Raw genomic sequence first — 27,565 nt, forward strand, 5'->3', positions numbered from 1 at the left:
TACATCTAATTCTATTTTTCAGTGGGTAACACAAGATGGAGGTTTCAGTTCCCACTTTACTTAACTATTATAGGACTTACCAATAACTTTGATTTATTTATGCTGCCAATTACTTCTTCATAATCTTTGTCCAACCTAGTTTCCAGTTTTCCATTACTTCCTACAAGAAATTCTCTGGTATATGAACAGATTTTTGGAAACTATTGTTGACATGAATCTTAATTACACAGTTGCCATAGACTTAATAATTCTGCGTGCCCTGGTCACACAGCTCATGCCCACACTCCACCTGTATGCACACAGTAACTCTCCCCACCTTTCACTTGGTGTGATTATCTCATGTATGTATTTAGGTATTCTACTTTGGATCCTACACAAAACCTAGATTTTCATCCAGTGACATTTTGGCAACAGGATAGCCTCTCACTCTGCTTTTCTGAGACACTTTATAGTATTCCTTGTGCCAAACACTGGTTCTTTGGCAGTGTGATGGTTTTTAGCACTAGCTAAAAATCACCAGAGTACTTACTCGTTTTTTGCTGTGAGATATGGATTAGGAAACAGGCTTAAAACTTAAAAGGAATAAATAAAGTTTATTAACAGAACTACAAGAATAAGAAACCAGAATAAAACCTCCAGAAACGTTTTCTTCCCCCCTCCCCCGCCCCGCCCCACCCCCCACATTTTTCTTTCCACAACTGACAACTTTGAGACAAAACTTGAGATGTTAAAGCAGTACTAACTATACAATAGTATAATTTTCATCAGTCTCTGTAGGGAGAGAAGTATTTTGTCATTCCATGGAGAGTTCTCCACAAGAAAACAGTTTTCTTGTGGCTTTTCATTTTCATGACAAGCAGCCACCTGGAAAAAAATGCTCTCATCCCATTTTCACACCACTCAGAGGTGTGTTCATGGGCCATGAAATCAAGGGCTATTATTTTAAGGATAAGTTATTCAAAGGCAAAGGTTCTTTCCATCTGTCTCTGTGATCATATCTGGGAACAGAGGTTTTCTCCTTTTCTCCCTTGGGGCAAAAGGTCTTCATCAGCTCTTACTTCTGTCTCTGTTTAGCATCTCATGGGATCACAGCTACTTCACCATCTGCTTATCTTCATAAATGGATACCTTTGCTCAGATTTACAGTTTGAATAGTTCATTCCCACCAATAATCTTTCATGAATTAAAGGAGTTTTTCAGAATATTATTGTCCATCTCCATGGCCCTACCAAAAGAATATTTCAGCTTATTAAAGAATCTCCTCATTCTCCTTCTATCTGAGGCTTGACTCTTTCTCTTACTGACCTTGATGTTTCATGTTGTCTCTACATGTTGAACTCTCTTGCTTTCCTCTCTTTGGAGAGGGGATTAAGTCTGCAGGTCTCATCTGGGTAGTGAAAGGGTTAAATCTGGCTCAAGCCGTGGCAGGTATTCATGGTGTAGGATTTCAGCTCAGCAGCCGCTGGAAGGCAGGGAATGGTTTTTGGCCATTTTTTGGCCTGGAGCCATCTGTGTGGGCCATGGTGGGGGCAGCAAGATGTCAGCAGCCATGGCCCAGCTCAGCCTAGGGCCAGGGCCAGGGCCCCTCCTGAGAAATGCTTCAGCCACCCACTGGAATGGGACCTGGAAAGCTTCCCGGGAAGGGCCGCAGCAGAGCCTGGCCCGGCCTTGGGCCGAGCAAAGCCCCTCAGTCTCCATCCCCCACCTGGGAGCCGCTGGAGTCTGGTTCAGCCCCCGCTGGGCCACACAGGCCGTCGGAGAGCAGACCAGCTGCACCAAAACTCCAATACCTTTCAAGGCCAGAAACAAAGAGACAAGGAGTTCCCAGGCTCGGGTTTAAAAGGTGGTATTCACAAAGGTGATCTTACTTTTCAGTGGTCTAAAATGCTGTCAGTTCTCAAAACTGGATAGCTATTGGCCTGATCTCAGGCAGAGAAGAAACTCCCAGCAGCCTCTCTCAGACGAGTCACTTCCGTGAATATTTCCCTAAATGCCAAACTACAACACAAAGTCTTGCTGGTCTCTCTCACTGTGTCTTCCCTTTGTTCTTTCTGCAGTGCCCTTCAGTCAGAGGTTCCTTCCCTGAAGAACTGCTGGTTTCTTCCTTTAAGCAATGTATGGCCTGTCTTCTTGGGATTCATCTGACAATGGATCTCAGAAATATTTCTCTGTGGGAACAGCTGGGATCAGTGCTTCCCCAATCCCACCCTTCTTGTAGCTCTTTGTCCAGCAGCTCATTACATAGCACAGGTTGTTCAGAGATGGAATAGACAGGACTAGCTCCCCTCACCACCTCAGAGATCTTGAATCTCCGTCGACAAACTGCCTGATACAGAGCTGCTGAATTTTCTGAGGTAGCCCTTTCTTATTCTTTCCAGCTGAAACTGTTCCTCTTTGTGTGAGCTAAGTGCTCAATATCTATGAATGAGTGTTCATCCTGAATAGGATGAGAGAAAGCAAGCTGAGCATGACTTCAGCCACTGAAACACTCTGCTGGGATAAAAGCTTCCTGTTCAATAATTGATCATGATGAGAATATTTTAAATATAGACAACAGATTCTTGTGATGGATAATATCAATAAGATGGGTGTTAAATGCTGAATATGGCATGTTCCTTATGCACCTTCAGCATTTTTTTAATGTAGACTTTATGAATATTACTTTGATAGCATGGAATCAAAATACCACAGAATTTCTGAGGTAGGAAGGGGCCCCTGGAGAAACTCCTGTACAGCCATGTCATGTAAAACTGAGGCACACTTGTACCAGTAGATGCAGAGAAAGTGTTGTCCCAACTTGGAATTATGGACAGGATGAAAAACCAGAGCTGGCAGCACATTTGCTCATGTAAATGAACGCTATAGTGGGAGTGTTGATCTGCTAGAGGGCAGGAAGGCTCTACAGAGATTTTTACAGACTGGATCAATGGTCTCAGGAGAACTGCATGAGGTTCAATAAGGCAAAGTGCCAGGTCCTGCCCTTGGGCCATAACAACTCCCTGCACTGTTACAGAAAGGGGGAAGAGTAGGTGGAAAGCTGCTCAGCAGAAAGGGACCTGGGTGAGCTGACCAGCAGCAGCTGAACATAAGACAGCATATATCTAGGTGGCCAAGAAGGACAATGGCATCCTGGCCTGTGTCAAAAATAGTGGCCAGCAGGACCAGAGAAGTGATTGTCCTGCTGAACTTGTCACTGGTGAGACCACATCTCAAGTGCTATGTCCAGCTCTGGCCCCTTCACTTCCAAAAGGACATTGGAGTGCTGGAGCATGCCCAGAGAAGGGCAACAGAGTTGGTGAAGGATCCTGTAAAGAGTAACTGAGGTGACTGGGATTATTTAGTCTGAAGAAGACTTGGGGTGGCACCTCATTGCTCTCTACAACCACTTGAGATTGTAGTGAGGTAGGGGTTGGTCTGTTCTGCTGTATCAGAAGAAGAAACGGTCTTAAAGTGCACCAGGGGAAGTTCAGATTAGAGATTAGAAAAAAAACATTCACTGGAAGAGTGGTCACACATTGCAGTAGGTTTCCCAGAGAGGTGGTGGGGCCCTATCTCTGAAAGTGTTCAAGAGACAGCTGGATGTGGCACTTGGGGATACAGGGGTAACCACGATGGCACTTGGTTGATGTTGGACAGATGATCTTTCCAACCTTCTTGATTCTGTGATTCTATGGGCTTCAGTTTTAGATTCATTGGCTCAGATCTTTACTAGCTTATGTGTCTCCCTCATACTCCTCTGGTATTCTGTGTAAATGTGCTTAATCTTTCAGCCAGATGATTTGGAGATTTTTATGTATTTTTTTAATGTATCTTTAAAGCATACAGTGTTGACTAAATTAAAAGTGAAAATATACTAAAATTCATAGTACAGTAATTTTAATGGTTTTTTTAAACCAAAAATACCTGCAAAGAATATAGAAGTAGAAATATTTTTTCCTGAGAGGCAATATGTTACAGTGGCATGAGCCTTGCTCAATTATAGTGATTCGTGGTAAGTAAACCCTACACTTTTCATTGCAAATGTGAGCATAACTTTTATAGCATCCCTGAAAACTAATCCTCAGTGGGATGCATTCTTAATTTTACAAATTTCTGTATTTGCTGCTGAATGCTTTTCCAAATTTTCACCTTCATTGCTATGGAGACCACTAAAATCTGATTATTGTTGCTGAAGGTGCCACCTTAGCTTGAAGAGATGAAATAATTTTGCTTTTGCACACTATTTTCTCCAAAACCTGGTGAACACAGTCAACTTAGAACCACCCCTACTGGGGAATTTGCTGGAAAGGAAAATGTGATTTATGATTTAAACTCCATTACTATGCTGATTATTCACAGCAGTGAAAATTTATGCCCAGCTTGATGTGAAATATTTAGTTTAAGAATTTTGCCCGTAAGTATTGGGATTTTAAGAGAGATGGGACTACTGGGAGATGTTTTAAAACATGATTTCTTCTTCTTTTTTTACAGTTTTATGAAGGAATGAGAATGACTTCACTGTGTTTACCAGATGATTGTGGTCAGTGGTTACAAGACTATAAATTACAAGGTCTTTTAAAGGTTAATTAGTTAATGTACTACTGCTACAAAAGAATGCTTTTACTATCACACTAATAGTTACTTATTTTGTTTTATGTGTCTATGCTGCAATGCAGACTTTCTTAACTAATCATATAATGGCACACAAAACTATTTGTTACACTTTAAAACTTTTTGTTACTTTTATAACTACTTCTATATCTTAACTTTAAAATTTTCTGCTACTTGGCTTAATGTCTTTCTGTCTAAACTGCAAACTTGCATTCTTGCTCACAATTTCTAAATCTTTCTGGATTTAAAGGTGGAAACCTTTCCTAAGGTCTCAGGTTGAACTTCGTATCAATTTCTGTGTTTGAGCTTGCATGCACAAGATTTCGAGAATTTTCTGTGCTTGGAATTTCCACAGTAAGGAAACACAAAGATATGATAAACTGTAACACCAGTGTCTTTCAATTTGCAATGATTTTACTAGGCTAGGATCCTACATAGTCCTCTGAGCTTCTTGCTGTTACCAGCAGGAGGAGTCTGTGAGACAGCTAAATGATCCCTTCATGTCCTACATCCCTTCCCTGTAGCTAAGAAATCATTCAAACTTCTTGACTACTTGAAGTTTGCAGATGAAAACAAGTCTCTAAAACCATATTTAACGAGGAGCTCATAAACTCTGAGAGTTTAAGTCCTCTGAACTCAGCCTCTTGCGACTTCAGCCCTCAAGGAGTTAGCCTTGAGCATGGAGATGGGATCTCCTCTATTTTCAGGTCCACGGGTTGTGTGGGTGTAGGTGTGCACATACCCATTCAGTCACGCTCTTCATTCCTGGGAGGAGACCACTTAATTGCTTTTGTCCTCTCTGAAAAATCTCGTAGTTTAATTATTGAGACAAACCACTCACAAAAGGGGGGTTTAAGGTGTTGGGAAAAGAGTTTGAACTTGTCCCCTGTAAAGACATCTTTGAAAAGGGCTATCTGAGGGGAGCTGCTGGAAATCTGACATCTGCTTGGATTATTCACTCTTTTGGGAAAGCAGGAGCCACAGATATGTTCTCTTTGTAGCGCTGCACTATGTGGAGTTTCACAGAGCTTCTCTTCAACCTAAAGTTACATCTGATAGAAAATTCAGCAATGTCATTTATCTACATGAATGCCATATGCAATTCCACGGGCAATGATTTTTCTTTTTCTGTTATTAATTGTCTGCTTCTATCACATTATCTTTTGACATGACTTGAATCATCCAAATCCACTGTGGAAGAAATTGACCAGAAAGAGAGCCATATAAACTGGTTCACTCCTGGATTACTGTTTCCCCACCTTGTTAGCTTACCAAAAAAATAACGCAGAACTTACATTTCACTTACAAATGATCCTCATGTAATTGCAGAAGTATCTGAATTTCAAAGGTCACTCATCCTTGAAATCAGTACAATTGATTTTCTTATAGCTTGCTGTCAAAAAACATATTTATGTTTCTGAGACAGGACCTGATAAACTTTCTCTCTGAAGCCTGCAGCCTTAAATAATGGTGCTCAATGAATAGACTCACAAAACACAATTTCATACACTGGTTCTTTGACTACAGGTAATGCAATGTCATCACAAACATGGTAAAACTCCTGACATATATCACCGAAAGGTGTCTTGTATAGAACCAAGAAATGTTTTCTTGTTGATTTGCTTGATATCACATATTACATGAAAAAGTGTCATCTTTTTAATGTAGATTACTGATGGAGACCAGAATGTAAAATACTGTCTGGTGAAAAAAACAAAGGAAAGAAAAAAAATTAGGAAGAAGTTCTTTAATGTCAGGGTGGTGAGACACTGGGACAGGTTTCCCAGAGAAGTTGTGGGTGTCTCATCCCTGAAAGTGTTCAAGGTCAGCTTGGATGGTCTCATGAAAAGTCTACATCTGGAACTCGGTGATTATTAAGGTCCCTTCCAACAAAAAACATTCCATGGTTTATGATCTACAGTTTTTCTATCAATGGAAGCATAGATTTACAATTAATGTGGCCACTCAAATAAACAGATATTCATGAAATTCTTCCCTTGCCTTGTGGATTAAACACCAAGGCCAAAATTCTGAAGAAGGGGTAAATGTTTAATGTGATTGACTAATTATTGCTAAGTGTTGAATTCTCACTAAGTTGGACTGAAATCACATGCAATTGTTGAGGTTTACCCCTTGAAGGAATCATCAAAATCATGTCATACTGTCAGACATGTGAAAGTAAATAAGTATATAGGGGAGGTTTCCTCAAAGGTAAAATCAGTACAAATTCAAAATATCCCCTTTCAATAATTTTCTCAGTCATTCTGCGGTAAAATCTGTTCAATGCTCATTTAGATCTGAACACTGGTTTCAAACTGCAGCCTTGCTATGCTGTATATCCTCTGCTCCTCCACCATGTTCCACTGTAGTCCTGCTGCAGCAGCAATATTACCAGCACCAATATAATCTCTTCTTTAAATAGTTTTCTAAATGCTGCTGTAACTACTCATAGAATGAAAACTGACAACAGTTTCTGCTTAAGAGTCCAGTTGGAGTAGGCACTGAAGGTACTCATTTAATGACTATCAACAGGGATGAATTTGATTCTTTTTTTACACAACTTTAGTTGTCTCTAGTACTAATTATCTAAAGCACAAAGCAGTGGAAAGCACAAAGCAGTGGAAGAATATTTTTCCCACATATGCATAGCTACATACCATAGATGTATTCACATATTGTAATACACCAGTAGACTGGTTATGCAAAGATTTTTCTCCATTACCTTAGGCTGTTAAGTCATGTCGCCAGGCAGAATCAGGAAGATTTAAATGTAACCTTTAGAAACATTTTTGCTTGGTTAGTGGGATTTATATGGGATGGATGCTATGCAAACTCTGTTAAAATAAAGGGTGATACTTGCAGGTTAGTTCTGTTTGCACAAATGTGGAACAGCAATCTTTATTTGAGGCGTTAATCAGAAAAAAGTACTTATTATAGCAGCCACAAAACTTCAGGCACTTTTTGTCTCAAATGAGTTGTTATTCCACCATCCAAAACCCAGCAGCTATGTATTCCCTGTAGCACTCTGTGTTTTTTCTAAGCAGTCTCTCAGATGATTTTCTTACCAGTTTTCCAGAGCTGATTCTTGTAAGGGCGTGGATTTTAACACAGGGCTGTAACTGCTGTACACAAGTGCCTTTATTTTCTCTTTCTCTTTCATTCTCATGGCCAGAACATTTCATTGCTGAGAAATGCTCAGACCTACAGTACTAACTTGTCAAGTTGGGCTGGTATTACCTTATATTTCAAAATATAAATATGCTTCCTAACAATACCAATATAATTTAAAATCATTCTCATAGACTTTGTGGACCAATTTTCTTTAACTTACCTGCATAGCAACACCTTGTGAATGGAATAGGGAACTATGAATGAAAAATTAATTTGGATACTGAGCAGAAAATTATAACTATTTTTGCCATGGTTTTCATAAATTATGTTCATACTGCTTTTGTGATACATAAAACTTAGAAGCTTCCAAGATTAAGAAAATGCGTTTTTTAAATTCAATGAAATCTCCCCACTGTGCCTCCATCTTTATCATTCCACTGAAGAATTCCCTCTTTTCAGGAAGTTGGTCACATTTCTTGTCAGTCGTTTTTCAATACAGTACTGGTGGTTAAATTTCTCAAACTATTAAAATGATAGCAGGTTTAACATTTTTATCCATTTTACTAAAGTTTAGTACTTAATATTATGAATGCCTACTTCTGTTTGATCTGCTTTGGAAGTTTGTGAAGGATGGTTGTATTACAGAGATTTAAATGCCATTTTTCCATGAGAGAAATACAGTTTTCCTGGAAAGTGTCTTAGAGTCACATTTTAAGAGAAGAAATTGCAAAACTGAATTAGTGCATAAATCAGAGAAAATATTTATTTACAGACATGTAAAAATTATGTTACAACATTTTAAAGAAAACTGAAATGAACCATCAATCTGCTCTAATGGGCAAACTCAGAGTGTTTCAATTCTAAATTGCAGTGGCACCAATTAAAAATAGGACTGCTAACAAGATTACAGTTATCTACATAGTTTAGATACAGTGATTTTTCAGAACTAAAAATGCATCTACAGAGAAAACCAATAGGAACTGCAACAATATGTAATACAAGAGTTTACAAAAGTAAAAATATTTTTTCTTGATCCAAACTTTAAAGCTTTTTAGTAAATATTTTCCATTCATGCAGCTGCCCAAGTGTGAAACAAATATCTGAAATACACAGAGCATATAGATCTGTGTAGAAAATGAATTGGTTTGATTCAGGACTGTCTGTAAAGGATTTTATGACTGTTGACTGTCCAAACTGATGGACAGGATCTTTTATGTTTCCTATTCCTTATTGCAAGGGATGAGCAATGTTGAAAAATCCCACAATTGACAAAACTTATGTCAAACAGGTAACAGGTGATGGCAAACAGCACTGAGCATACTGCATACATGGACAGCAGAGAACTATTAAGCTCTGTCAAAGCTACCAGCATCCTCTGGAGTGATTTTAAGCGAACATTCCATTGAGAAACATTACTAGTAATAGACTTCATGGGGTAACAATCTTCTGCCTTGCAAATGAAACGGTGCCTCATGGTGCTATCAAAGGTGACTTTTGTGTTCAAAATATATTCAGGACTTAAACTGTGGTGTGAATCAGTGTCAACTTTATGAATGTCCAATCAATTCTGTGAGTTTATAATCTAAAAGAATTGTAAAAAATGTGTAAAAATCTCAGAGTGCTTTCTGTGAGTGTTAGCTCATTTGGAATGGAGGTGTTGAGGAGACAATATACCTAGATGTTTTTCATATCTAGTTTATTAACACCAATATCAGAACTGATCTCCTTGGATGATATTCTGCATCTTTTAAGTCAACCAACAGCTTATGTGATTTAAATGGAACAAATGCCCCGTGAGCTGCTGAGGTTTGGAGTTCTTTTTTTTTTTAAACTGTCAGCCAAAGACAAAAATCCCCAAATGGCTATTCTTTCTGCATTTGTACCTTTAAAAATCTTCATAAGCAATATTAAGAAAGTGGAGAAGTATTTCTACCTCTGATTTGACCTAACATTTCACTTACAGAGGAGTAATATATTTTTACTGCACTTTTCTCAGAGTCAGCCCTGATAAATTCTGAAGCTGCTGTTCTTTATGCTCAGGTGTAACTACTCATACTAGTCTTTCCTTATTTAAGGATCTAGGTACTACTCAGCACTTATGTAAATCATGTAACTCCACACACAGTAGACAAGCTAAATATAAGATACACAAATGTAATTGAGAGTGCAATGTCACATAGCTGCCTAGTGAAAAAAATTCTCACTCAGTAATAGATAATTAAATTAAAATGTATGATTTTCTTCCACATATTTGAAGAATATCAGTTCATCTTTGATGATGGTCCCCATGACAGAAACCTGACCAGAGACCTTGAGCTTCCACCCACTGACACCCACACTGCTTGAGGTGAATTTGTCATCTCAGAAAATGCTTTTTAAAACAGAAATTTAAAGTTAGATATTTTTAAAAGTCTTTCTGGTACCTATTTTTTTCTTTTGTTTTCAGCCTACAGAGAACGTTTGAAAGGGCAAGGCAAGAGTTCATCTTTGTAGGGCTGGATGACCCGAAATAGCAAGTTCCCCAGTCATGGAGCTCAGTGGTCAGGGCTCAGTGCTGCAGACTGGCACACAGCTGGGTCTGTGCTCCAGTTAGCTGTGTAAGATACTTCCTAAGTTAATGCCTCTCCCTCTTGGGAGGTTGTAGCTAATAAATAATTTATTTACCCTTCAATCACTTTAAAGACATGTCTCTTTCTAGATGAGTACCACTTGCATAAAGATGTAGATGAATAAATGCATATTCCTTGTTTCAGGTCATCTGCAATGCTAAAGAGGTCTGACTTTGGGATGGTGAACTGGTACTGGTATTAACGTTGGTACTTCTATAGGGGAAGATGTGATTGTGCCCATATGCTCTGATACCTTTAATGTCTCAGTAACACAAGAGAAATAATGCATCCATTCTGTTTGAAAGGAAATATGATTTATTAAGAAATTCTATACTGAGATTCCCCCTAAAACATCTGTAATTATTCCAACTTTAGGCTTTTAGGAGGGCCTTAGGAGTTTGTGGGTGGAAAGACTGCTGCCAGAAAATAACCCAAAAAAGTAATAAGTAGGCTAACTCAGGCTGTCAGATATTGGCAGGTTATAAGTAATTTTCCTGGCTAGACAGGAGGCTGACTGGCTTTCCATATGGTAGCAACAAACTGCCTTTAGAGATTTGCAAGTACAGCTGTAACAACTGTCTGATGAATGGCATCACAGAGAGGGCTTATCTGAATAAAGGGATTTACAGGAGGATTTAATTTACAGTATATCAAGGATTACTCTCTTATTTTGACATTTTCACTTTTTAGAAGATATTCTATTATCAAATGTAATTATTTCCAATGACAATTAAATTGAATAAAATAATTGGAAATTCCATACAATGTATTTAAGCGTGGCACTGATCAAAATGGTCTTGTTTGAATTAAGCGGTAAACAAGGAAGTGCAATATCACCTGACTCTAAATATGGTAAAACAGTAAAACGTGCTAATCATAAAAATAGCTTTTAGAAATATACATTTGTATACAGTGTTTTCCACACCTGTTAAATACGTCCTTCATATTATTATGATACAGTACATTGGCCTTTAAGACATCAAAATTAAAAAAATAATACCAATAATTAGCCAGAGAAAACCACATTTACAATCTAAACCATAAAAATTTGACAATTGTACAGCTTAGAACATATAAGAAATGGAGTTTCTAATATTTGAACAATAATGTCCATTTTAATAAGTAAATTGGGTTTCATACAAATTGAATCAAAGATGTTGTCAGCCAGTAAGAAACTGCAGTTCACAATTTTCTGTGGGGAAGTCAGAGTTTTTCTTCTCAGCCTTCAGGGGGTTCACACATGACATCTCATCACTTGATCTGTAGAAACTGAGAAATGAAATGCTGGCTTTAGTATGAAAGCATAGAATTTCTTCTAGGAGAGCCTCAAAAAGAGAGCAAGAGAGCTGGGGAAAAGAGCCGAGAGGACTATGACTTGACTTTTTCCACAAACCAACCAAACATCAATGTCTATAATGCTTTTTCACCTTATACCATTGAAGGTTTAAAGAGGAACAGTGTTCCTGCAGTAGTGGACAATCAGGACTGTGCAACAATCTTGGGCTGACTGTATGGCCAAAAATAATAGCAGCAAATCAAGCAAGAGCTGTTGAAGCTAAAGTATGCCTCCCCTTAAAAATGCTATGCAAACAACTGCTGAATAATTTCTATTTTAGCAGCAGGAAATAGAATAATGTATCTTGGCTGCTTTGCAATGAAATGCTTTATTTGCATAATAGCATTCAATCTAAATAAACTGCATGTAGAATTCTTTGCTTTAGTCCCATCACACTATTTATAAACCTTACTCCACTTCCATTGGATTTGTGCTTTCAGCAATGCCTATAGTTACCAGATTGAAGGATTTTTCCTCAGCTGCTTCCCTTTTGCTGTTGCCTATTTTGCTATCTTTTGTGTACCTGCCATAGGATATAACTGTATATCCTTTGATTTCTTTTGTTGCTTTATCAGCCACACTGTGAAAACACAAAAATCCAGTTAGCCAACACTTTTGAGGTTCACTCTTGCAGAGGCTGAAGGCAGGTTGCATCTGAGTTCTGCTACGTAACCCATTAATGCTACCAGCTTCAAGTAGGCATTGGGTGATGCTGCAGGGGAGCATTCAGCTCCACCTACCCACAGAGACACTGACGACACTTTCCTAACCACATTTGTTTGGACAAATCACAGCAGGAAATGTAAACAGAAGTAGAAGGCTTCTTTTTTTAAAGTGAAATTTTCAACCCAAGGGTTTTTTAAAATTTTGACAGAAAAAATATCTTTCAGCCAATCTTTTCTGCGCTCCCTTTTTGGGGGTTGGAGTCTATCTTCTTTTATAACTGGAAAAGTAAACAGCTGACAAAAACTGATGCACTTCTGATCAAAGGCTGAAAATTTTCCAGATGTTCTTTTCAGCCAATTTTCACCTCCTTCAATGAAAAAAAATTAAAAATAAATAAATAAATAAAAATCTGTTTAAATTTCCATTTACAGAAAACTTGGTTTACCAGAAACTTTCAAGTCACTGCAGGCCTGGGGTCCTGACTTCTTTAAAAGTCAGGCATCAGATTTCCCCTCATTGCAAAGAGAGCACCAGGTCTCTGGTAATGGTCTTCACAGGTAACCAGGATTAGGGAAGCTCATGTGGGAGATCCCAGAACTTTCTTCTTTCAGTTAAATTATCCTGAAACTATTATTCTTTACTTTCACAAAGAAAAATCTTCATCTCTCCTGTTTTAGGTCTGATCCCTAGAGAGACTAACTATAATAAAAAGATCTTTAAATTTCCCCTTAAATCTGAGAGAGGCTTAATGGTTTTAACTAGCTATTCATCTTAGAAGAAGTAAAACAAAATCCCTCTGTTCATCCTATTAGCTCCAAAGAAAGTTCCTCTTTTCTAGCCTTTTTTTCAACTATGCTTTGCCGTTCCATTATGCCATTATAAAATGTAATAATTATGAAAGCAATAAGAGGCAGATTTTCAAGTTATTTATTGAAGCTTTTTTCCCTTTCCATAAACCTTTCAAGCATTAACCTGTCACCAGCACTAAAGAGCCTCATTAGGTTACTATTGTGAAACACTAACGTTGCTAACCATCTGGATCCAAGTCATCAATGCTGCTTTGCTGCTGGTTAGAAACAGTGATAAAAATTTAGCAACCCCACCAGTCCAAAATACTGCTGTGCTCTTCCTTCAGTACATGGACTCCTTACTTCCCTCTCACTACAAATAATAGTAAAGTCTGAGAGGAAACATAAAATCTGAAAGAACCAAGCTTTTATTTTCCCTGGAATGACAGAAATCCAGGGCTGTGATTAATCTAGAGTAATTCAATGCTAATTTCATTCTATTTCTTTCTTCTCAATAGTGTGCAGTTTATCATCTGCCTTTATGGCAGTGCTGATGATATTAAAAAGCCTTCATGATGACTAGTGGGTATTTAAAAATTATTTCATTTCTTTCCCCTTATATATAAAAACATCTCCTGACACAACAAGGATGAACTGAATTACATTTAAGCTAGAAATAAGGCTTTCATTTGATGTAGTTCTAACAGAAAACCACTTTAGAAAGTGTGATGTGAACATAATGCATTTTAAGAATTGAATAACTCAACTGAGCATATAGACTTGGCATCTGTAGACAATATCAAAGAAATTCTATATACTGTCCTAATTGCCATCATAATCTCTGAAAAAAAGAAGGAGAGAGTTTATGGAATATTTATTGGTTCATTTCCCACCTGAAGTGATTTCTGCTGCCTTTTTCACTATCTGGATGGCTTTTTGAGCATGACGTATTGAAAACACTCTTCTTAGGCATAGCACTATATTTCAGTCTTCCAAAAATGCTACTGTTACTGTTATTATAGTTCTAGTATCATCCTTCTGGCATTTTTGCCAAATTCAAATTCTACTAGATTGAATGAATTTTAAGTATACACTATTACATTGTATATAACATTGTAAAACCAACATTAAATATTTAAAAAAACTCCCTAATTGATAGTATAGTTCTTCTTTATGGACCCTAGACTATAATAATTACAAGTGATGGAGTAAATCAGATAATAGTCAGTAAAAATTTAAAGTTTTCCATCTCGCTTTTTAGACGTTTAATTATTTTATAACCTACCTCCTCTCAAAGTCTAGCTAATTTCTAGCTTTATATCTGTAGATCTTTCAGAATACACTGCATGTAAAGAGCATTTTCTTGTGGGAGAACCTGGCCATCAGATCATCTGCCAGGGGACCAGTTCCTCCAAGCTCTGTGCTTCGTAGTCATGAGGCATGACAGAGTATGAAAAGCTTGCACTCTGTAGTGCTCCTAAAAGCCTTTTATGAGAAGACAAGTCTGATATATGGTAGGGACTTGCAGGTACCATCCTTCTAGAACAGGATTTGCTAGGTCTGGTTTCCAGGCCTGCCAAAGGACATGGAAGCTATAATGGTGACCCTTCTGTGGCAGGAGAGCTACTGACTTTTCTAAACTCATTTCAATGGGCTTTATTTGTCTGCAGGAGATGGGTTTTGTTCTCTGCTAGCTGGATCCAAACTGAGCTCAGCGTTTTTCCTGCTCTGAATTATTTGTATTTCCTTACTGTTCGGAGAAAGGGAAAAGATATGTTCCTTCATTCCAATAAATACCTAATTTCCTTCTCACAAGGGTTTATGGGAAGAAAATTCTGGACTTTACTGTGCTTATCTTCCAGACCTAAATGTACAGGAATAAATCTGACTATATGAGAGCATAAATTCAGCATATGTTTTTGGGAGGTAGTATTAGGAATGTGATATGACTATCTGACACAAAATATGTACATGATTACATCTTACCTTGTAGTATATTAAGCATAGGTTTAAAGAAAAGTCCCACAGAATGTTGTTACAGACTTCACCATATGGTTTGCCCCACAATAATTATAAGCAATAAGAGCATCCAAAGTATATGAAAGACATTAATCTGACAAAATGCATCTGTTTATAAAATATCCTTTGCTCTGAATGGCTTTTAGGATAACGTTCATCTTAGAAACTCTCAGAAAATGCAGCTAAAAAGAGGATGGATAGATGATGGTTCACACCTACATGTGAACTTGAAACCCAAAGCCTCAAGTATCCTTTCTTTTACTCTCCTGTCTCTTTTTCCTTGCCAGAAAAACCCATTCTCAGTCTAATAACTGTAATAAAGGCATCTGAAGCTCTTGCTGACCACTGCTTGGTAAAATTGCATGTCTATCTCTTGCAGACTCATCTCGAGTAGGAGACTTGATGCTTTCTAAGTTTCTGCTGGTGTCTGACTATGCTTTGACAGTAGGTTATGTGACTGCCATATATCACTTTCTGCAAAACAACAGCAAGCCCCATTAAAATGCAGCAGGTACACTGTCATTTCACCCCCAACGCTGGCCCTCATACTTGTGCTCAGACCTCAAACTGCAATTGTACCACAACTGCTTTCATTACATCCAATGCTCACTCCTAGTACTGTTATCTGTACAACTGAGAATTCTGAATCCATGTCTACAGATGCTGCTCTTATGTCCTTGAGGATAACATAGTCTGTTTCATCTCTAACAATTTCTTTTGATTATGAAATGCACTTTCTGGACAGTCAAAGAGGTGAAAAATGGAATCTGTTGCAGAGCAGGCATTTAAAAAAAAGCAAAACAAACACAACAAAATAGCCAAAACTTAGTTAGCCATTATTGATCTAGATAATTATGTAAAATGAGAAAAACCATAGTGCAGTACAGAAAGTAGTAATGCAAATTGCTATTCTGTTTATTTGTTATGTCTAACTCAAGACAATATCCTCCTTTTCTCTTACTCAGGCACTCACTCTGAGTGCAAAACACCATAGTTTATATCTGTAAGGTACCATGGGGACATGCACTTTTGTTGGCTTTTACACAGCATTCTTCATCATCAGTGGAAAACCACAAGGGACAAGCAGAGCTTACCAAGAAGCATTGAATTTGTATTAGCTATCACATTGTCTTCACAGCTGTGTTCATTTGAGGTGCACCTTGCATTTTGTCCCTTGATTTAAAGCATCAAATCTCTAATTCAGTAACAGTCATATAGGTGATTTAGTTTAATGCCCCCATATGAAATGCAAATGCTCAGTTCAGTAGGTGTGAGCAGGGGAATGTGAATGTGCATCACACTTTTGCTGCTCTCAGTTTTAATTAACCCTTGTAAAACATGAAAAACATAACAATGGCACTAATGCAAAATTTTTTATAATGAACTAATGATAGAATATTCACTGCATTTAACAAATAGAGGGATTGTACAGTTTGATAAATATTAAAGGATAAATAAAAGGACCAGTTTCACCTTCTTTGAATCTTTCTTCAAATGATGAAACCTAATCATTATGTTTTAGACTCTGTCAATCATACTTTAATTGCTAAAAAATTGCAGAATCATTTTTCTGTTCAGTGAACAGCTTAATTGCTTTGAAGTGTTAGTTCTTATGTGAATACATGTGAGAATAATTGTTTTAGTCATCAGTGAAAACAAACTTCTATCTTTGTACTAAAATGCTCTGTTTCACTTGTTTGTCCAATAAAAATCAGCAGGAAGAATAAGATAGCCCTATCAGATACTGCTTTTTCCCCTAGACCAACATATCTTTTCTTTCTGTGAGTCCAGGCAGAATTGTGATAAATGCTTTGGTAGTGGTGGAGACAGGGTCGTGTATTTGGAGAGTGCAAGTGAGGACACGCTGAAGCTGAGATGATGGTCAGGTGTGAGACTGAAGGAATGACTTTAGGAATCGTCACTATGGTCATTGGAGAGCTTGAGTGGGGCCAGGAAGGAAGTGGATCTATCCACTTTAATTTAGGTTGTGTTTTTCTCCTGATAGACTGCTTTTGCAGAAAAATCTTCCTCTCCAAGGTCCTTTATAGCAGTAGAAGACTTAGGGACTAGTAGCAGTTTCTGGTGACAGTGGGAGGGATCTGAAGCTGGAGGCACTGGGCCTTCTGCAGAGAGTGGGGTGGGTCAGGATCTCTAAGCAGATGTGGAAGAGGTAGGATGGGGGAGGTGGTGCTTTTGCAGAACTCACTGCCCTGAAGTTTTTACCAGAATGCACCCATGTTGCTATTCCATGGTGAAACTGTGTTCCCACCAAACTCCCTTTCCTGTTCCCTCTTGGCTGATAAAGCCAATCCAAATGCAGTAAGGCCTCCATGATGCTGTCCACAGAGCTCACTCAGCCCATAACAATGTGCCTTGAGAGATGCTCAACACCTTCTTGGGATCCAGTGCCAAATAAAGCACAGAAAAAAATGCTCCATCTTCATTTATGCCTGCATATGAGTGGATATTCATAGCAAATTCTCAGGGGTATGGCTCTCACTGGAGATCCCTGGATGTTTTCTACTTCTTGGGATGCTGCCTGATCCATGAGGAGCAAGTCCAACTGAGTCCTATCATGATTTGCAGAAATTACTGTACTTTATCATCCTTAATACCATAGAGGAGATGTTTTTAAGCTACAGGTTGGTGTAAAAAAGCTGTAGACTAAAATTCCTACTGAATTAATCTCTGTTTAATGTGAGGAGTAGGAATTTTCTAGTGTGAGGTGGTGGTACAATAAGTATTAATGCCCAAGGCAAAAGTTTCTGTCCTACTAGTGCCAAGGGTGCAGAATTAAACACACAGTTTAATGCATAAAGGAACTACTAAAACTTGTATCCTGAAGCCATTTTATATGTCTACATTTTAAGAAGTGTGTTTTAAAGTAAATGAAAGTAGGAGCTTACAAGAATTGTCCTAAAGTAATTATGCAGAAAGAACCTAATAAACTTTCTCACTATTGCCAAATTAGAGTTTAGATAGGTATTGAAAACTAAAGGACACCCATTCCAGGCAAAATAATTGTAGGCAATTGTATTGAGATGAGGAGTGTTCTGTCTAATAACTGGAGATTTTTCAGGTATTTGGAGGTGGAAGTTTTACTCAATTGAACAACCAGGTGGAATGACACAAAAAAAAAAAAAAAAAAAAAAAAAAGAGGGAAGGAGAGAGTACTAGAAAAATATTGGAAGCATAAAGCATGAGACAGAGATACTGGGAAAGCCCAGAGTATCATGGGAAGTAGGAGTGGAATGAGACAAACAATGCAAAAGGAATATTTAAATGGTGACAGTAAAATGAATTAAGACAGTCTGTTGAATATACAGGATGTAGACTTATCTGCTTAAAACTGCCATCTGTGAAAGTCTTGTTGTGGGAGTGTGATCTAGGTGGAAATGGCAATAAAAGATGGTGCTACTTAAAATAGTTTTTTATTTGTATTTTCCTGCCTAATATTTAGTTGAATGCACAGTGTACAGTAGTACATAATATTTTGGTTTTATGAGGATTTCAAGAGACATTAAATTTAAAATAAAGGTTACAAAGCAAATGTTGGGCTTGGGGTAAAATCATGGTCTGCAAATGGTGCAGAATTTCATAACAGCTGAGAGAGGATTATTATAACCCTGCAAAGAGGAAGCAGAGAATAATTTAGCCTTTTCTTTCTTATTTATCTGGTCTAGAAAACACTTTGCTCATTTTGAAAGACTACAGAACTGTAGTGTAATTTTAGAGCTCAATAGCGACAACAATTTGGAAACTTCAGACACACATTGCAGCATGACAAGCTAAACTGGTATTTGATTAACTTCCAAATCTTCATTTTGGCAGACTGAGCTTGTTTTATGCTCACTGATTGCTTTTTTTTGTTGAAATGGCAATTACAGTTCTATCACCTTCTAAATAACTTCCCTTTTCTGAGGTGTGTAAATGACTATGTATGGATAAATTCAATCTGCCTTTCATGTTTTGATATTAATCATGCAGAAAATCTTCTTAGTAACACATTTATGTTTTTTAAAAAAAATGAGACCTTTTGGAATAATTGGGTCACTAGCTGTAGTGGCTCTGCAATTTGTATTAAAAAAATAAAAACATTTACAATTTCTGCCATTTAGTATGGAAAAATAACAATCTTTTGGCTTTTCAATGTTTGCACTTCTTTACTTAAGTGAAGAATTTCAAGAGAAAAATGTTTCCTCTGAGGGTTTTCCATTCAGCATTTTTGATGCTCAGGGTTACTGATAAAGCCTGTGAAATGAATGTTTTTTAGGGGAACTAAAGCTGTTTATTTTCAAAGACTAACACACCAGGAAAACATGTGTGATGCATGACAATTGCTCAATTTCTGTTAAATCTTAGAACTTGATGATTAAGCTGATAGACTCAAATCCATAGCACAGACCCAATGGCTGACCTGAGGTTTTCCAGAGGATTTCTGTGTCCCAGTGATTGCCTATAGAACACCAGAGTTCCCCTTCCTATCCACTGCTTTCCCAACACACCTCATACTGCTGCTTTGGTATCTGTTCTAGGTTACTGTTCTGATGGTTATTCCCCCTATGCACAGATGGGAGCTGTTGGTTGTAAATGATGGGGGAACAAAACCCAGTGCAGCTCCTTCAACAAGTCACCCAAATTTTACTGGAGTCAGCCAAAGTACAGGGAAGCAAACAAAGGGCCACTCCACCAGAATTAGTTAAAATTACATTGGCAAAAAAGTTCATGGGTGGAAACCAAAATCAGTCTTATTTAAAGTGTTGAGTTTCTTCAATTAATTACTAATGTTTCTTTTTCAGCCATAAGGCTGAAACATCACAGCAAAAACATTGTGATATTTTTTAGAAGTTGTCATCATCCTCACTTGAAAGGGATCCAGGTTTGCATCTAAGTGGTAGGTGTTTGGCTGTCATTTTTTCTGCACTTCACTCAGAGATTACCTATATGCTCATAAATTTTGGGCCAGCAAAATTTGTGGAGCTATTTCTGATCTACTTAGACTAAAAAAGAATGAGGCTACTAATACTGAATATTAAGGTCAACTATGTTATATCAGAGGAGAGTTAATATAATTTAGGCAAGTATTTCATTTACATGTCTAAGAGAATTTTTGGCCTGATCTGAGAGCATTATTTACCTCTGATTAAATTCACTGATTGATGTGTGGTTTTGTTTTGTTTTTAAACTGGAGGAAAAGCAGCTTTTATTTTGATAGAACCTGAACCATCAAAATTAAATATTTGCTGCCTCAGAATTAACAAGCACCATGACTATCTTATTAAATGTTGACTGAGACTTCAGGCAAGTCAAGACAGATGGCAGGATGCAACTGAAAAAGTAAAACAGAGTAATTGAAGTATATATTGCCTGTTGTTCCACAGACATTTCTCTTTACTGGAAAGCATATAATTTCTTATAAGTTTAAATTATTGGGAATACTGGGTCCTTTCTTCCATGACAAAGAAAGACACCTGTTGGTCTGACCTCAGAAAGAGGTGCTAATTCTATCTGCACATTCAATCTTCTGAGACACATTGCCTACCACATGGGTCAAAGCTGAGAACCCAAAATTCCTGATCCCACACACTTTGCTTAAAAATGAGATAAACAGAAGAGAAAACCCATTATTTTCAAACTCTTTTTTATCAAAACTGTAAGATTCTAATGTCTGTAAATTAATTATATTATTTACATTACAATGTTTTAAAAGTTTTATCATTTTAAGATTTGAGGATTTTTAAACTGGGAACTAAGTAATACAGAGCAGATTCAGAGTAATAGATCTGAATTCAATAAAATTAGTTTGCTTATTTGTTTTACAAAAATGCAATTACAGGCAGGAAAATTCAGTAGAAAGAGACACAAAATTCATGATAACATTGCCTGCATTTTCTGCAGGTTCCCAGGTGATAAGTACGGGGTTGGATTTAAATAATAATTAGAAAAACATTATGTAGTCAGTCATAAACCAGTACCCTGGTTAAAACACTGAACACCACTTAGGAAATCTTCCTCTGATAAATTGACTGCCAGGAAAAAATGAGGAGGAGGGGACAGTGGCAAGGTCTTTCCAATGATTCATGTAACAGTGGGTGAGTGGCAAACACATCTACTGTGCTACTACATATATTAAATATAACAAAAGGGTATGCCAGGATGTTTCTTACAATTTTTGATTTCATGGCATGCTTTTATTACTTTCTCCATTTTTTCACTCAGAGGTTATTAGATTTACTGCAGCTTTGAAAGATACAAGGAATTAGTATCTGTCGGGTATGGTGCCCCTAATGACTTTCTTAGGTTGCTCAAGTACAAACATCCCTCACTGATATTTATCTAGTGAACACAATATTTTACCTATTCATTTGTCTTAGGAATGAAGAACATCATGTTCCCCTGACAGTGAATGCAAGATTTCAATGAATGGTAAGCATAATAGAAAAGACAAAATTTTGCATGATCTTAGTGATTTTTAAAGTAAGCTGAATAAGATTTCTGGAACAACATTGCTTCAGTCATTGCCATAAATTAGAAGTTTTGTCCTTTGTGTTCTAAGTAGTATCTGGTACAAATGCACTCTGAAAGCTGCAAGTTGTCAGAATAGCTACTGATCTTTTTAACAAGCCTAATCAGCCTAATTTGGCTGATAATAGAAGAGTCAGTCTTGTCTGCCCTGATTCTATGGCATGAAGAAACACACATCTAAATGGACAATGAAAAATCTAGTTTAATTGCAATAAATTAAGTACTGTCAATACTATCACAGAGTCACATATTTGATTGATCTTGCTATTTGAAATATGCACAGCTGGGCTTAAATTTGATGAAATTCATCAAATTTTACTTCTGCAGATTTTATTTTACTTTCTGCTGAGTATTTTCATTGTTAAATTCCATACAAAATAATTACAGAGAAGAAAGTTTCAAAGTTTCATACAGATTTGCTATTAAATTAATTTTCCTTTAGCTACTTATAGAAGGGGTGTGATGCATACAATCAATCCCTTAACCAAACTAGTGGTAATTTTGTTCAGACTCCAAAGGAGGTAAAGGCCTGAGCCACAGCCCAGACAGCCAAGAACTCCTCTAGTTGCAATCTGTTCCCTGAAGACCCACAAAGGCAAAGACTGGCACAGGGAGCATTGATATGAGTGGTGTTGGAACACCCATAATGTAATTAACACATGAACAGCTGGCAGCCTTTTAGTCTCATTTATCAAGGAACAAAGAAAGTTGTGGGTACAAGGAGTCTTGTGCCTATCTTTCCCATTGCATGTAATTTGATTACAATCCATTCCACTTATCTGACAGCCTAAGTGAGCCTTCTTTGAGCCCTCACAGCTGAGTAGCCTGACTGCTTGGTGGTGGCCTCCCCTAGCTGGCACCTTGAGCAAGGTCACTCCTTGAAGCAGAGAGACCACTTACCAATGGCAAATGTTTGAGAAGTGACTGATATTTTACAAAACCTTTTAGATCATAACTATAATTTGTGCTTTGGCAACTCAGATTTCTGCCTTGGTGGTTTTGAATCATTGTTCAGATGATTGTGCCATACAATACTACAGTGAGCCTTGCCACTGAACCTTGGCTAAGTTACTCTTCTACGACATCATATTAAAACCACTTTAGTTAATATCTTTGATAGTGTACCTGCCAGCAATCTAAATCATGCATTTGTGACAAGAGGAAAATGTTTTTGATGAGCTTAGGCCACAGCACTAGTTGGTTCTAGTTGATTTAAATGGTAATTGCATCAATTCCTACAAGAAATATAGCTGTTATTATATCATAATGGCTTTACTTTTTGCATAATGAAAACCAGTGCAGCAAGAGGATTATCCTGAGTTTTATGTCTGTGGTAGTTTCTGGTATTAATATTTGAAACATTATTCTCTATCAGATATTAGAAACTTGATAGACTGGAAACATGCAGTGTGGAGGTGGAGAAAAAGACAAGAATAAGAAATCAAATACCCTTGAGAGGTAAATACAACTGAAATATACTTAACAGAAAGGGAACTATAATTGTTGATGAAATAACTGCTGTAAATCTACATTGTAACCAGAACTGGGCCTTTTATAGTCTCTGTATCTTTGGTTCTAAAATAATTTAAAAAAAAAGCCTCTTTAGACATCTCATTAAAGTTGACTCATTATTGTGGAAATTCCATCTAATAATGCTTGTCTGGCTTCATTACTTTTAGCACAGCTACACCAGCATAAAACAATGCTGTGATAGTGAATATATGCTCCAAATTCCAACCAAGCACTAACCAGTGTCTGATCTGAGTTATGACACCATAAATCTACTGTATTTGCATCACATACTCTACGACAAAACAGTTTGCTGTACTGAATGCTCAACTACTGAACCACTACCATGCTATTACTATTATAGTCGTTTACTATGAAAGGCTGACAGTTTGATAGGAACTATAATTTTCAGGCAATGTAATACAACTATGAGGGCTTGTGTATAATTCATTACAGTTAATTATTTTGTTAGTATTTTATTAACCATTGGCTAAAGGTGTTTTGTTTTGTTTGTTTTTTTCCCAAATCTATAGTACTTCAGGTTTCAAGTGAAGTAACTTGTAGCTATCTGTTTTATTTACAAGTGGATCACAATGACTTGATCAGTGCTGCCTCAAAGATTGATTAACACCCTTTAAAACAAGTTCAGAGAAGACATATGGAATGTTCTGGGTCTGCACTGGGTTGTCCATGTGCTAATTCAGCAGAGTTAGGGAACCACTAGGAATGCTAATTCAGAAATGTTCTTCCTTCAATCTTTCAGCCAGGCTGTACAATATTAATGTTATTTCTAGTAAGAAAGATCTTCTTATAAAGGGATTGAGGACCAACTGCTTCTCAAATGTAATTACATGTTGGACCATGTTGCAAAGGTAATTTTTCTGTTCTCCTCTGCGCAGCCCCAGGAGTGAGAAAATGTTATTTGTTTTCCCTCCCACTACTTACAATTTAAAGCCATGGTAGACACACAAAAGCTGCTTGATATCACTGGAGATATGTGTTTTGGTAATTTGTGACATGTTTGTTACTTGTGTATGAACTTAATTTAGTAAAAATGAAGATCTTTCTTCATGGGAGCCAGCTTTCCATAAAATGGGATGGGTGTTGCAACAGTGTGTTGCTTTCTTCACAGCACTGTTGAAGGAGAGTTTAAACTAAAAGGAATCCACAAGGAGGGAACACAGAAATTTTAAGTTCACTGCTACTAAAAACTATACAATGTTAGGAGTGGAATGAAAGCCTGATTTATGGGTTCAGTAAAATCTGGGATAACCAACTCTTTGTTCTTCTCGTTTCTATATATATAAACCTACAAAATATGCATGCCCTTGTACAGGTGGGAGTGAGAGGCCATGTGAGAGCATATGGATGAAAGCTTATGGTACACTTCAGTGAGCAAGTTGAATCCAACTCTTTAACGTATTCATACATAGATGGATCATGTTTCTGAGATCACCTTTTGAAGAACTCTTCAGTATAAAAATGCAGCAAAGTTCTTTGGGAATTTTTCTAAGTGTCTGGAACACTGGAGACATTTACTGAGAGACACTTTTGAGCAAATAGTACAAAAGAGACTTTCTCAAGAGGTGATATTTGATGACTGCAGCAGGTGCTTCAAATGCATCATGTCTCGAATTGGAGTTCAGATGAGAAATCAAGTTATTGCTGCATAAAGCTTTTTCACACTTTAGCTGAGCCATAATGACTGTTTGTGGCCACATCTTTAGTCATAGAAAATTACGATGCAAGGTTGAACAACATCCTTGTCTAGATGGTGGATGAAGAAGATGTTCAGCTGTCGAGTATGATGTTTTGTGTGTGCAGCCAGGCAGACAACTGAAGAGGCTGAAGAGTTCTTAAATCCATGCTTGACTTAACTCAGACTGCATCTTTCTTTACAGCTGGTCTAGACTGAAGGCTGCCCATCACTCAGTTAATGTGCAGTAACCTCTTCCTTCAAATGGACAGTGTGTGAATTGAGAGAACTGATCCTACCACCTAAACCCACAGCATAAATCCTGCGTAGTCACTTCCTTTCCAAGTTAGAATTAGAAATAAAGAAAGAAATATATTTTTGAGTCCTCTCCTGCAAAGATGGTGATCCACATATATGGATTCAGATGCTCTATTCTTGCAGAACCTGGGCCCTGGCAGTGGGTGTGACCTTGCTGAATATCTCCCTTTATTGACAGCCTTAGGAAAACAGATTTCTGTTCAGCAAATCTGCAGCAGGTTTTGGGAAATGACCTGGCAGAAGATTTACAGATAAATCTGAAGAACTCACTATGGGTTAAGATGTAAATTTAAGTAATCTTCCTTTTTCCCTCTATTAATATTTTTCATGCTAGTGGACTCACAGTTAAATTTTCCTGCTGAAATGACTTCAGGGCATTAGCTTTGCCTGTTTAAATACTTTTCTGTTTCCTCTGCTGTCTTAGTGGTGAAATAAAATATTTTCTTAATAATTGTCTTAAATTCCTTTAGCTCTATATTTGGAAAACATTATAACATTTTATATATTATTATATATAATATAATATATTTTTATAACATTTTAAAAAAGCCTTTTGGAGGATTTTTAATTCCAAATCCAATGTTACTATTTTACATAAAATAGTAGCATTTTTCTTATGTAGAAAGTTTTTGTTACTGTTGTCACATTTAACATGTTTAATTCTTAACATTTTTTTTTTCTCAAAATATTTGTAACTGGCTCTATTCCAAAATTAAATATTTGTTTTCAACTTTCTTTCCTAAATAACTTAGCTTTTATAAAACAGAGTAACAACATCTGTTAGGACATGCTTTACAACAAGATTATATATCTACTTTACTTTTCAAAAGACAGAGGGCAATTTCAGATAAGAGGACAAAGAATAGGTAGAAGCAGACTGAATTCCCAAGTATTCCTACAGGGGTTTTCACTATATATTTGGTAGAATTGTTATTGTCCTCCCCTTTACAGAGCTATCAATGGTTGGAGTAGAAACTAAAGCTTATGGGAATTGGCCAGTATGTCTTCTTAAATATGTCAGTATAAAACAGTTTAAATTGCAATATGCATTAAAAACTACCATCTTCATATCATAAGTACAGGCTAGTACTGCCAACAGTTTGGGTGAAAACTATAGAGGCAAGATACATAATTCAATTTATAATTGCCTTTCCATGGAAAACACCCATGCCCTGGGATTTTGAAGCAATCCTTTACTGAGCAGTCCTTTATCCTATTCATTGCAGTTTTGCATTCACTAATCTCTCTCGGCTTTGCAAAAGGAAGAAAGTGTTATTATCACATTGCAGCAGGGAGGAAAACTAAAGTGAAGTAGCCTCTTCCAAAACTTGATGGAAATGGCAAGGGAGGACAAAAAGGACAGGGATTTGACCTCAGTGGCAATCTTAGTTTTAAGCTTTAAAGTCTACAGTATTGCCAGCTTCTCAGCTAGAGGGTCCCAGCCTTTGGGAAGGTGTGAGGCTGATTGCTTCCACTGCTCTGGCATTACACCAGGCTGCACCTGACTGAGATGATGCACAGAAGTCCTCTCCCTTGGCCTTTCCTTGCTTCCATCATGTTGGGACAGGGGGATGCCAGTCATGACAGGATGCAAAGCAGAGGACACCACTCTCCATGTGCAGTGAGCCACCTAATCCCAGAAGTCATGCACTTAGTGATGACATGCAGAGAAACTGGAGCTGGTTCCTCACCATGCCTTAGATGTGTGTGTCAGACCTCTGAGCTGTCATTGGAACTGTGTCTGCAACTAATTCCATAACATGAATCTTGGAAGGGCTTTTTAACTTGGAAGCAGTGGTGTGCAAATGTGGTTGTGCCAATTCCAGACTTTCACTGCTAATTAATTCTTCCTGTGCTGCTTGCTTTATAGAGCTCTTCCTGCTGAGGCCTTTGATAGATGAAAAAATTCTTCTACCTTTTGTGTCATATAGTGTGGACATATTCTGTATATGTCAAATCCACAGGGTGAAATGACAGCATTGAGTGATCAGAGTCTAATGCACTGTATGTTAACATCCCCGCTTAGCCGTCTGTAATGGGGAGTCTGGTGCCTAATTAGTACAAAACCCACCATTCTTGTTAAACTATGGACATCCCTGTTGCTAAAATCACTTCAGCTGGTCAGGTATCAGCTATGGTGGGAGATTATATTGAAAAGTATTTATTAATTAAAAAAATTAAACTCCCTATAAATTCAGAGTGACAGCTTCTCACAGACATCCCTCATATCTGAAGAGGAGAACCTGTCTCTTTAAGAAAAGGAGATAATGTTTTCTGTTCTACATTGCATGTAAAAAGATGAGGGAATTCAGGTTTTAGTAGCTTTTTCTGGGAATAATGGTATTCGTGATACAGAAATTTAAGAAAGTCTTGGGCTGGTTAACAGGACAAAAATTAG

The 27,565-nt window shown here is 37.4% G+C and overlaps 1 protein-coding gene and 1 long non-coding RNA gene across 11 annotated transcripts in view; one reads left to right on the top strand and one right to left on the bottom strand.

Moving 5' to 3' along the window:
• Positions 1-1,776: 1,776 nt before the first annotated feature.
• Positions 1,777-25,613, top strand: LOC111924599 (uncharacterized). The gene is made up of 6 exons (XR_015285313.1): positions 1,777-1,843; positions 4,471-4,519; positions 21,494-21,545; positions 23,020-23,102; positions 23,917-24,025; positions 24,490-25,613. It is a non-coding gene; the product is annotated as an uncharacterized LOC111924599 (long non-coding RNA).
• The window catches only part of RALYL (RALY RNA binding protein like), a 362,753-nt gene continuing 343,626 nt past the window's right edge, over positions 8,439-27,565 (bottom strand). For 6 of the 10 annotated variants that reach the window (XM_023920825.2, XM_086883786.1, XM_023920824.2 and 3 more), the window contains one exon: positions 8,439-11,579. In XM_023920825.2, coding sequence (XP_023776593.1) covers positions 11,562-11,579 — 18 coding nt within the window. In that variant the 3' untranslated portion in view covers positions 8,439-11,561. The remainder of the gene's footprint in view (positions 11,580-27,565) is intronic. The other 4 variants (XM_086883814.1, XM_023920826.2, XM_023920829.2 and 1 more) reach the window with 2 other exon arrangements.

This window comes from Cyanistes caeruleus, chromosome 1 (assembly GCF_971803275.1).
Source record: "Cyanistes caeruleus chromosome 1, bCyaCae1.hap1.1, whole genome shotgun sequence".
In the NCBI taxonomy this organism is placed as follows: domain Eukaryota; kingdom Metazoa; phylum Chordata; class Aves; order Passeriformes; family Paridae; genus Cyanistes; species Cyanistes caeruleus.